Genomic DNA, 12,407 nt, shown 5'->3' with positions numbered 1-12,407 from the left:
AAACAATACCATATATGCATAAAAATTTGTTTTTAAGAGTTTTTGTCAAATACTTTATGATATAATATAGATATCTTAAAAAAATATTTAACAAATGAACTAATTTAGAGCATCTCTGTATAAAAACCTTTTTTCTTATTTTTTATTGTCACCTCATTTTCAATTCATCAAATTAAAAAACTTACATAAAAGTTCATAACGATAGTTCTTGTATAAGAACCTTCTTTTTGTAGGTACCATGTATTTTTCAACATCAATAATTATTAATATAAAATCAATAAAATATAATTAAAAAAATTGTCTTTTCACCCAAATTTTTATATCAAAAATCAATGTTCTTGTACAAAAACTTTAAAAGGTGGTGAGGTTTTTTTTACGAGACTCTCACAATAATAGTTCCTACAAGACCCCTCATTTTTTGCCAGTATTCCAAAAAGCTCGTCACAATAGCCGTCATGGCGCGATGTGACTCAAGACTTGTGTCTCATGTCATGTTATGCCTAAGGCATGTTATGGCGTAATGCACGATTTTTGTTACACAATATTTGATTTTACTTATATTTTTTGTTTTATTTGTTAGTTTTTAAATATATAACTTAATTTAAATTATTTAAATATATAACTTAATTTAAATTACTTGGTATTATTGATTCATTGAGTACATCTTCAATTTACGAGAATGCGAGAACACCTTTTAATTATAGACAATCACATGTGATACTATTAATTTTATCACAAATGATACACATGTAATACTAAATTAGAGACGCAGACGATCTTCAATGCGATCTTGGTTGCGGGCCAACTCGCCCTTACACCACTAATCTCCCTCATATATATATTATCAAATGTGATAAATGTGTATTTGATATGATACTATAATCTATCAAGACCATCACATGTGATGCTAAATTATATATAGATGCAGACAACCTTTGGCGTGACCTAAGTCGTAGAACACGCCGTCCGCACATCACAGTCCTCTCACGCGTATCATCACACGTGATAAAAATGTTCTCACGTTTTCATCAAACGGAGATGTTCTCGTTTGAACCTCCACCTATATATATATATAATTTTATATTGACATAAAGATTTGCCGCCATAAATCAAGCCTTAAAAATGTCGCGACCTCGTCGTGACTTCTAAGACTTGAGGCTTGACGCTATTTAAAACCTTGTTTATACCCTAATATAGAGTATAAACAATGCAATCTAGTTTGGATCTTAGATTGACCAGAAAAATAATGCCTAATAATAGGCTTAAATTCTTGGGAAAAAATATACGATCCCACTCTATGTGCTCAACCTCCCAAATTGTTGATCCCAAAGAAACTCTCCTTGCCCCACCATCACGTTCCACCATTATTGCCCCTACCACCACCACCATCCACCATTGCTCATGGAGGAGAGGGGCCCTCCCTCCACTTCCATTCAAGTCTCCGGCGACTATCCCAACCACCACTTCCATCAAAATCTCCAAGACGTCCGTCCGGGGACTTACGTTGTCCAAGTCCCAAAAGACAGAATTTACAGAACCCCACCACCGGAAAATGCCTTGATCGCCGAACGCCACCGTAATGCTCCTTCTAAGAAACCATCTGGGTTTCCTCTTAAGTGTGTCTTGATCTCCATCATCATCTTTGTGCTCTTCTTGGGCCTCATTGGTGGGATCATTTTAGCTGTGATCAAGAAAGACGACCCTCGGTTTCGGGTCAAACGTGTTCGGGTGACCACGAAAGGCAAAACCCGACAACAGAAACACGAGTTCGATATCACATTGGCATCAAGAAACCCTAATGCTTACACCATCATTGCCTTTGATGATCATGGGAAAACTTCTTTATCTTTTAAAGATAAGAAATTTGCAAATGGGAACTTTCCATCATCCCAACAAGACCCTAAAAACTCCAAGGATGTCAAGTTAACCCTAACGAGTTCCTCAAAAACGAAGTTACCTACAGAAATTCAAAAAAGCATGAATGAAACAGTAAAATCCAAAAAACATGTAGATATATTACTCGAGTTTAGGGTTCCGGTGAAAATGAAGGTCGGGACATTGGAAATGAAGAGCAAGACGATTTCGATGTTGTGCCATTTCAAGGTAAATACGTTGGCCAAGAATTCAAGAGTGTTATCTCAAGATTGTGATTATTCCACAAGAGTTAATTAACTAATCTAGGTAACCAATTAACCCGCCAGCCATGGCTGCAGCCACTTGATGGTGGTTCGGTGGCCATTGCTGCAGTCACTTGATGGTGCTCGATCGACGCATGGCCATGGTTGCAGTCACTTGATGGTGGTTCGATGGTGGTACTTTTGCCCTCGAGATTTTTCATTACTTTTGAAGTTGCTAGGGTTTACAACTTTCTTCTTTATCTTTATTATGCTTTTTGTTTATTAGCATAAGAAAAAACTGTTTGATTATTAGTTTCTAATTAGATGTATATGATTGTTCGAATATTAATGCCTTACAGTTGGAATAATGTTCAATATCTTGAATTTTGAATTAGGTTTCGGTACGAATTTAATTAAAATCGTGTATTCTTGTAAATAGTAAAAAGGTAAACTTTCAACCATAAAGTGGTGTCTGATTGGTTTGAGCTTGACTCCAAAGGTCAAAAGTACCAAGAGGTCTCAGGTTTAAATCCAATAAGAAATAAAACTCCTCTTGTTGTCACAGAGGTTCAAATGCGGTGACTCCGGACTATCTGCAAAACAGATGATCGTTCTGGGATTAGTCGGCTCATATAGCAGGTTGGATATCCAGGTTAATAAAAATAATAATTCAGTATTGTTGTATTATTAATCAAATGATGAGTGTACACTTACCTCAATGAACAAAGCATGTTGTTATTCTTTCAAAATCCTAATACAATGTACTAATGATTTGTTAATTGCTATATCTTGACATGGGTTTGCATTACATTTCCAAGATCACCCAAATCTATGATTCTATAAATAGAAACTTCTCCTTTTTTCTTTCTAGAAAAAGTTGTAGATTTGGATGGTATTAATCTATTTTTGTTCATTTAACTTTTAAAAGCATCTTGAATTACATAAAAATATATATTACTGACAAAAAGGTTCATGAAAATGTGTAGATACATTGTACCTATATAATGTCTTGTAGACTATTGAAACAGTTATACAATCGGAGCTAGATACAGATGATTGAATCGCACGTAAAAAAAGAAAATACCGAAAAGGGTAAGATTGGGGATCATAAAGTGCTTGTTTTTATAGACATGATTAGAGACAACTTGTCTGTTGACTATCTGATCATGTTCTTAATTACTTTTACTTAAGTAAAAGTTGAATTAACGAGGAATTTATGATGTTAAAAGTTTTTACAGTGTTTGTGAATATACAATATAACCGATTAGCTCAAGGACAAAAAAAATTAAAGAAGGTATATAAGGGGCCGTTTACGAAACACTTACTCACGTAAGCACTTACCAAGTCACATTACCTCACCGGATGAATATGGTAAGAACTAAGAATCTTACCCGGTAAGAGCGAGACAAGGACCATTAGTCTTACCTGGTAAGTGAGGGGACTACTCTTAAAAAGCCTAAAAACGTTCTATAAATCTATTGTAACACACTTGGATAGAAAGTTTTATAATTTATTTCTATCACTACAACAAAATCGGGTTTATAGAACACTCTCAAATTCTAAGTGTCCTAATAGACTTCTTTATAGGACTTAGTTTATAAAACCAAAAAAATAAAGTGTCCTATCTAAAAGTGTTGCAATAAGTTCATATGACGTTTTTTGACGTCGTTATAAGTTTTTTATGACGCTTTTAATATAAAGTGTCTCATCAATTTTATAAGACACTATTTGAAAATTTGTCCTATAAAAACAAGTGTCCTATAAAAAAAATGAGTTTATAGGACATTTTCTCAAAAGTGTCCTATAAAGTTGCTAATGCGACACTTTGTATTAAAAATGTTCTAAAAAACTTGTTAAGACGCCCAAAAGCGTCATATAAACTTATTACAACACCTTTAGATAGGACATTTTATATTTTGGTCCTTAAATTAAGTCTTATAAAGAGGTCTATTGAGACACTTAGAGATTGGAGGTGGGAATAAACTCAATTTTGTTGTAGTGTATATATAAACTTAAGCCCTATACAGTATGCTTATTAAGACGCTTAAACATTTTAAGCATCCTATAAACTCAAATTTGTTGTAAAGACATGTAGAAGTGATAAGAGTACTCTTGCTCGATCGATAAGGTTTTAGGTAGGAGATTTCCATTTAACCAATTTTATGATTTAAAACCGAGCTATTACTTAACATGTCCCTGATCAATCAATCACTTAATTAATTTTGGTGCTTAATTAGAAGATTACAAAAGTTGATTGAAACGTTTGAAAAAACCAAATGATGTTTTGATGATGTTGATATATGGTCAAAATTGATAATTCAGACAAGTAGTAGAGTGGGGATAAGCTATCTATAGCTTTACAGGGTGTTCAGCTAAGCATCTCCAAGCATTCATAGGTTGAAGTTGAACCATATATATATATATATATATATATATATATATATATATATATATATATATATATATATATATAGGTTGCAAATGAAATCTTTATTTTTATACTGATTTATCAATCTATATACAATATTATAAAATATTTGATAAAAACTTTTAAAAACCATTTTTTATACATGAAATATTGTTTATTGATGCATATTACTTAAAATTCAAGATTACAAGTAAATAATGCGTAAGTACAAGTTATTAAAACGTCATGCATACTTGAATTTGTATAATTAACTACAGATAAACATAATCAAATACTGGATAAATATTTCATTTTAAATATAAAAAATCTAAAATATAATTAGGATAATCATTATCTTCTAACAGAATATTTGATTATTATTTTTATAAAAATTATATTATTAAATAAAAAATAAATTACTTTCTTATTAAACATAAATTAAATTATAATTATAAAAAAAAGTTGAATTAAAGAAATTGCACAACAAAACAAGATTTTTTAAATAGTTAATTTGATACTAATATCGATATGTTTTTAAAAAAAATTAAGATATCTTCAAATTTATATTTAATTCAAAAATAAAAACATTATCGTTTTTCTCAAAACCACATAAAACCATATTATAACATTGACAGGAGGACAGGATAAAACGAAATATTAAAATCGAGACGTATCTCGCTGCATTGCACGAATACCCTTCTAGCATATATAAATTGAAATACTAATTGTTTGATTGGCTATTAACATATCTTCAAAATAAAAATCAAATACCCTAAAAATTACATATCTTTCGAATTCCAAGATTTCTTTAAGAAAATCATATTATAGGACGACTAAAGTGTTTAAGTCTTCTAATAAAGCGTCTTACATGACCTAAGTTTATAGAATAAAAAATAAAGTGTCATATATATCAAAAAAAAAAGTTACAATAAGCTTAGGACGCTTTTGAATGTCGTAACTAGAACTTGTTTTTAAAATAAAATGTCGTATTAACTATTTAACTGAATACTATTTGAAAAGACGTCCCATAAAAAGATGGGATTATAAGACACTTCAAAAAAACTGTCCTATAATTAAAATAACTAATATAACACTTCATTTTAAAAAAAAAAGCCTACAAAACTTATTAAAACGCCAAAAAAACCATAAAGATTGAAAGAAGTCTAACTTTTAAAGCAAAGATATGAAGTGGGCAGAGGGACCTATCAACCATGCTCTCAATTGTCTTCCCTTCCCTTCCCTTCCCTTCCCTTCATAATTACTTGTGGCCACTTTCTCTAATCACACATTTATGCTACTTTCAAACCTTTAATTAATGTTCATATTCATTATAGAAGACAAATTTACCCTAAATTGCCTCACCATTTATGTTTTTCTTTTTTATTAACCTGAATATCCAACCCGTTATGCGAGCCGACTAATCAGATAGCAACCATTTGCTTTGTAGATAGCATTGAGTCACCGCATTTGAACCTTCGTGGCCACAAGAGGATTTTTATTCTTTCTTGGATTTGAATCTGGGATCTCCAGATAATTTTGACCTTTGGAGCCAAGCTCAAACCAATCAGGCATCACCCTTGTGTTTATCACCATTTATGTCGTATCCAAGAAAAATAACCATGGTAGGCCCCGGTGCATAAAGAAAGTTCTTGTTACATTTTCTACGCTAGGTTCAATAAAAGAAATTGAATCAAACAGATTCAAATATTCTATAATTAGATGATGTATTTTGAACGAAAATCAAAATCAACTTAGTGGAGAAAGTGTGGTTATTAATTATATATATATATATATATATATATATATAAATATATAAATTTAATATGTTGGTTTTAGCAACAACTTTTGTCGTCGCTAAAGTCAATTTATCATTACAACGGTTTTAAAGACGACATGTCGTTGCAATAGTTTCTTACTGAAACATATCATCGTTAAAACTCATTTTTCTAGTACGTTTTAGTTTCTTGTTCTTTTATTTGGTTATTGTATGTTTTCGCATAAATGTGACTCTATGGGATTGTTTGACATTTGATGAATGGTTTGGTACAAAATGATTAAGAGGCTTTCATGATATAGTGTAAAATGAAATATAATTGTTTACAATGAAATCAGAGCGCTTAATGGTTAAGGAAGACTCATGATACAGAATCATTCAGAGGGTTTTTGAACCATTAAAAGGCATACTTTTTTTCCCCAAACAAGATTCACCTCTTAATGATTTAGATATTGCATCTTAATGAAACTATCAAAAGGTAAACAAACAATATCAATATCAATATCAATATCAATATCATGTATCTATCGAGAAATGGTGGCCAGGTTGATAGCATCATTAGATCATAAAACAAAGGTCGTGGCCATCATTACACCTTTCCCCTTTTATCTAACTTTCTTTCCTTTTTCCCCTTTGTGCTATTGTTTAAAGCTTTGAGTTGGCCAAAGATAATACAAAATAAAAGTTGAAGGGGTGAGATATAAAGCAGTACACTTGTGAAGTGTGAAAACCCCATTCCAAGATATATCCAAAGCCATTCTTTTACTCAAGTAAAAAGTGCTTATTGATTCAGCAAAGTAAAGATTGTATTTCTGAACAAAATAATGAGATGAGATGATAGCCAAAAGGGCCGGTGGTTGCTTCATTTATTAAATGGTTTCTTTAGCATCCCTTTTTCTTTTACAAATAGCCTCTCAAACCACTTGCATAATATCGACCATCAACCAACAAGAAGCTGGTGTAAATTAAAGCAAAGAAATACACAAGTTTTAGAGAGAGATGAGTAGAAGAGAAGGAAAAGGACCTCCTTCAAGGGATCTTTTGGTATGTTTTCCGACAAGAGCACATCTTACATTGATGCCAAAGGCGGTTTCTAGTCCCCGGAGACACCACCAGAACCACCTTAGAAAGTCCATGAGAGGTGGCGGAGGAGGCCATGCAAGTCCATATCTAAAGCAGATGAGTTCTGAAAACTTGTCTGAACCGACTTCTCCTAAAGTAACGTGTGCTGGGCAGATCAAGGTGAGACCAAGGGCAGGAGCGTGCAAGAATTGGCAGACGGTTATGGAAGAGATAGAAAGGCTTCATATTAATAGAAAGACGAAAAAGCCTAATTGGGTGGAGGCATTAGGGTTCAAGAAAGAAGTCATGCAGTTCTTGGCTTGCTTAAGGAGGATTAAGTTCGATTTTCGTTGTATGAGGTCGTTTTCGCATGTAGATGTCACTTCAGACGATGAAGAAGGCGATAACGATAAAGAAATCGATCAAAATCAAGATATTCAAGATCACTATGACCATGAAGAAGTTTCATCACGAACTGTGTTCTCGAAATGGTTTATGGTGCTACAAGAGAATAATCAAGATTGTGGGGTGTTTTCAAAAGACGAAAAAAGTTTGACATCGGAAGAAACTGATCAAGATCCTCGTCCATGTCTGCCGCCTGCGAATGCGCTTCTGCTCATGCGCTGTCGTTCTGCTCCTGCTAAAAGCTGGATGGAAGAGAAACAAGAAGAAGAAGAACAAGAAAAAGAGGATGATGATGATGATGGTCATGATGAGAAAGTTGAAGAAGAAGAACATGCCGATGATGATGATGGTGATGATGATGAGAAGATGGAAAAGAAAGAGAAGAAAAGGAAGAGTTTGATGGAATTGATGAAGATCAATGATCAAAGTGATTTCTACAAATTATCGAGTGATGTTGTTAAGGAAACATGGGTGATTGGTGGAATTCAGAAAGATCCATTCTCAAGAAGTAGAAGTTGGAAAAGATGATGGATGGATGCATCAAACCCTTAATTGTTTCTTAATTACTTTTCTATTTCTTGATTATAACTTTGTAAGTATTTTGTTGATAACCTACCAAAAACAATGTTGTATCAAGTTTACAAGAAATTAATAATTGTTTTGATGGTTAATTAATCCTTGTATTATATAATTAATTTAATCATATATATATATATATATATAGAGAGAGAGAGAGAGAGAGAGGAGGGAGGTGAGTTATTATGCAACCCTTTATATTTGTACAATCAACACAATTCAATCTCAACCGTTCATTTAATTTGATGAATATGTGATTTCATAGAAGTTTTGATTGTTTTCTAATATAAAGTATTGATCATAATTAATGAACCTTATTCATTTTTCATAAATATCTAAATCATAATAAATGAACTCTTATCATTTACATAAATATTTCAATTTATTGGGTTTTATTGGTTGTACAAATGTGATAGGTTGCATTTGAAACAAACTATATATATACAACTATGTCTATTTGTACAACTAATGCAACTCAATCAATTGAGATATTTATAAAAATGATGATAGTTCATTTATTATAATTGAAATATTTATGGAAGATGACTAAAGTTTATTAATTATGATCAATAATTTATATTAGGAAACAATCAAAACTTTTATGAAATCACATATTTATCAAACTAAATGGATGGTTGAGATTGAATTTATTGGTTGTACAAATATAAAAAGTTGTATAATAACTCACATCTCTCTCTCTCTCTCTCTATATATATATATATATAGAGAGAGAGAGAGAGGTTGGTTATTATACAACCTATGACATTTGTGCAACCAATACAACTCAATCTCAACCGTCCATTTTATTTTATTAATACGTGATTTCATAGAAGTTTTGATTGTTTCCTAATATAAAGTATTGATCATAATTAATGAATCATATTCATCTTCCATAAATATTCAAATCATAATATAAATGAACACTTATCATTTCCATAAATATCTCAATTTATTGGGTTGCATTGGTTGTACAAATAAACAGATTGTATTTGAAACAAACCATATATATATAAACATGAGTTATAGTTATCTTGAATTGTTAAGAGGTACAACCAATTAAGAATATTGTATAAGTTTTTAAAGCTTACACTCTCATATTATCTTCCATCAAATGATTTTCAATTTCAAAATTATATTTCATACTCTTATAATTAATGATTTGATTTACTTTGCATCTATTAACTTTTCATATTTCATTTTATACATTTATCATATTAACATAAATAATCGTATATGAAATCTAATGAATTTAAAAAGTACGTTTCTTTTCTTAAAAAATTATACCATTATAATCGTCTCGTTAATACTCTCAAATTGAACTCAATATTGAATATTTTTTGATTTAGTAATACTAATAAATATTATGAATACCTACGAATTATTTGTATTATATCCATACATTTTTATTTTACACCTTTATAACTTAAAAAGTATAATCATATACTAACTAAAATACATTAAAAAGTTGTGTTTTCTTTATTTATTACACATTACAATTATTAATTGTTCATAATTGGTTATAAATCTTGAATTGTTAAGAAGTACAGTCAATTAAAGATATTGTACATGCTCTTAGAGCTTATAACCTTTCATGATCTTCCATCAAATTATTTTCAATTTTAAAATTACATTTTATATACCCTTATAATTAGTGATTTTATTTTACTTTATATTCCTTATTTTTTTCATTTTTACACACTTATCATATTAACATAAATAATCGCATATGAATTAAAATGCATTTAGAAAATGTGTTTATTTTTTACAAATTATATCATTATAATCGTCTCGCTAATACCTTCAAATTGAACCTAATATTGATTTTTTATTTATTTAATAATACTATTACATACCATGAATATCTACGAATTAATTTGTTTTATTCATACATTTTCATTTTTCATTTTACACCTTTATCGTATTAAAAATGTATAATCATATATCTATACTATATCATTAGCAAGGATATCAATTAATTGTTGAAATTAACCACAAGGGTGGTGCCTGATTGGTTTGAGTTTGGCTCCAAAGGTCAAAAGTATCAGGAGGTCACAAGTTCAAATCCAAGAAGGAATAAAAATCCCCTTGTGGCCATGGAGGTTCAAATGCGGTGACTCCAGGCTATCTACAAAGTAGGTGGTCGCCCTGGGATTAGTCGGCTCACATAGCGGGTTGAATATCCCCGGTTAATAAAAAAAATTAATTGTTGAATTTTAAAAGGTACAAAGTTTCAAGTATCATATACAACTTGTTAAGCTTGGTTAAACCTTAACAACCCCCCCCCCCTGAATCTCTCCCACCCTTGAATACCTCCTAAACCCACGACCGCATCCCAAAAGCTGCTCGTAGACCCCATGTCCCTTCCCTCAATTGTCTCCCTCCAATCACCCTCCTCCAAAACCGCAAACCTCCCTAATTTCTCTCCATAACCATCTCAACAAGAAATGGAGTGCTCTCTCTCTCTCTCTCTCTCTCTCCTAATACTGGTTCATTTTGCTTCTTTAAGGTTTCGTTTCTTTCGATCTTCAACTGCATGTCTGCTTCTTAAATCTTAACACCAAGGACTTGTAGGGTCAAGTTACTTTCTTGTATCTATTAACTTTTCTTGGTTTCTGTACTAAAAGCTTGCATGCATTCTTACACATTAATTTTGATATATAGTCATTAATTACCCTCCAGGCAAACATGCAACCCTGATAGCCATAGATACTCTCTTGGTTACCTATTTCAAACTCCTGGTGTAAAGGAAACAAACAAGTCTGAAATGGATCACTGCATGAACAATATTGGTCAATGGCAACCGATACAGATAAGAAGAAACCTGAAAACAAGTTTCCAGATCTGGTTGATGTGCACTAAGATTTGGTATTAACAGGGCGTGCACTAAAGGTACTAGGACCGTGAGGTGACGCCTAGTAGGTGGTATGCACTAAAGGTATTGAGGACTTAAGATGACGCTTTATATAGTGTGCATCAAAGTCGATAATATGATCAGGTGCAGTTAGATAACGTTGATACATGACCTGCTTTTGTGTTGTTTTTGGATATAGAGTTTATCCATGTTTTCATGTGACATTTTGAGTATGAAGTGTTATACATGATTTATGGTTTTAGGGTATTAAACATTATTCATATTTTTGGTTTTTGTTGGATAATAAAGTTTAATCCACATTTTGGTTGTTTTGGATAATAGAGTTTTATCTACGTTTTCAATATTTGGGTATTTGACTTTATTCACCTTTCGAGCGAGTATTGAATTTTGAGTACTTATTTGAATGGGTGTTCAGATTTATGGTTTTCATCACAAAAATGATGGTTTTGGCAAAGACGTTGTTTTCATATTTTAATACACTTTATTTTGGAAATTATGATTTAAACAGCATCTTTTCAATTTTATCGTTTTATATTAAAATAAAAACGGCTTGAACTCAATAGGCGTCAAGTTAACTCTTTTTATCAGCGCCTTGAGAAATGGTACTACCGACACCGTAATGAGTGGAGTGCTAGTTAGAGTCACATGAAGGATTTAACCATTTTAGGACGTCTTCCGTGTTTTGGGGATACCGAATATTGTTGGGTTTTAGAAACATCCGACCCTAACCTAGACTACATGTGAGGCTTGGTTGATTATTTGTTGATGTTAAATCTAACCAATTACGACGCTTAAAAACTTTAAGCGCAGTATGAACTCAATTTTGCTGTAGTATGTGCAATCGTACCTCCCAACTCACATTATGTTTAAGTCACGATTACGCCAAAATGATTAATACCAACATATTAATCTATTGTTTGTCGAACAACGATAATATATGATTAATTACAATTACAGATGTTATATCATAACTTTTACATGCATGTAGACTCATAATTATGAAGTAACGTTTCAATAAATTGTCCTCCAAATTTCAACGATTTTAGCAAACCACAATGTTTCGATTTTCAAATTCTCATAAAGAATACTCAAAGAATATCAATTATTGAATGATTGATGGTGATTTTACAAAAACACGCTTTTCTAACAAACCAGACAATAAGAATCTTGTTTTACGTAAAACAAACATGATTG

At 31.6% G+C, this 12,407-nt stretch overlaps 2 protein-coding genes across 2 annotated transcripts; both read left to right on the top strand.

Annotated features, from left to right (window-relative positions):
• Nucleotides 1–1,401: 1,401 nt before the first annotated feature.
• LOC112508629 (NDR1/HIN1-like protein 13) lies at nt 1,402–2,255 on the top strand. Its single transcript, XM_025113300.1, has 2 exons — nt 1,402–2,103; nt 2,202–2,255. The coding sequence occupies exons 1-2, from the start codon at nt 1,402–1,404 to the stop codon at nt 2,253–2,255; spliced, it is 756 nt and encodes a 251-aa protein (XP_024969068.1).
• A 4,883-nt stretch (nt 2,256–7,138) lies between these two features.
• LOC112510509 lies at nt 7,139–8,430 on the top strand. The gene has a single exon (XM_025115952.1). The coding sequence runs from the start codon at nt 7,298–7,300 to the stop codon at nt 8,291–8,293; it is 996 nt and encodes a 331-aa protein (XP_024971720.1). The 5' UTR covers nt 7,139–7,297; the 3' UTR covers nt 8,294–8,430.
• Nucleotides 8,431–12,407: the final 3,977 nt, after the last annotated feature.

The sequence above is a fragment of the Cynara cardunculus genome, assembly GCF_001531365.2.
Source record: "Cynara cardunculus var. scolymus isolate 2C chromosome LG 3, CcrdV1, whole genome shotgun sequence".
NCBI lineage: Eukaryota > Viridiplantae > Streptophyta > Magnoliopsida > Asterales > Asteraceae > Cynara > Cynara cardunculus.
Note: the sequence above shows the minus strand (reverse complement) of the source record. Positions and strands in the feature narration are given on the sequence as shown.

What these genes read in the sequence shown, in the direction of transcription:
- LOC112508629 (XM_025113300.1), top strand. Translation starts at nt 1,402, where the DNA reads ATGGAGGAGAGGGGCCCTCCCTCCACTTCCATTCAAGTCTCCGGCGAC. An exon ending in CGATGTTGTGCCATTTCAAG is followed by an intron (nt 2,104 to 2,201) that starts GTAAATACGTTG and finishes TTAACCCGCCAG; the next exon opens with CCATGGCTGCAGCCACTTGA.
- LOC112510509 (XM_025115952.1), top strand. Translation starts at nt 7,298, where the DNA reads ATGAGTAGAAGAGAAGGAAAAGGACCTCCTTCAAGGGATCTTTTGGTA.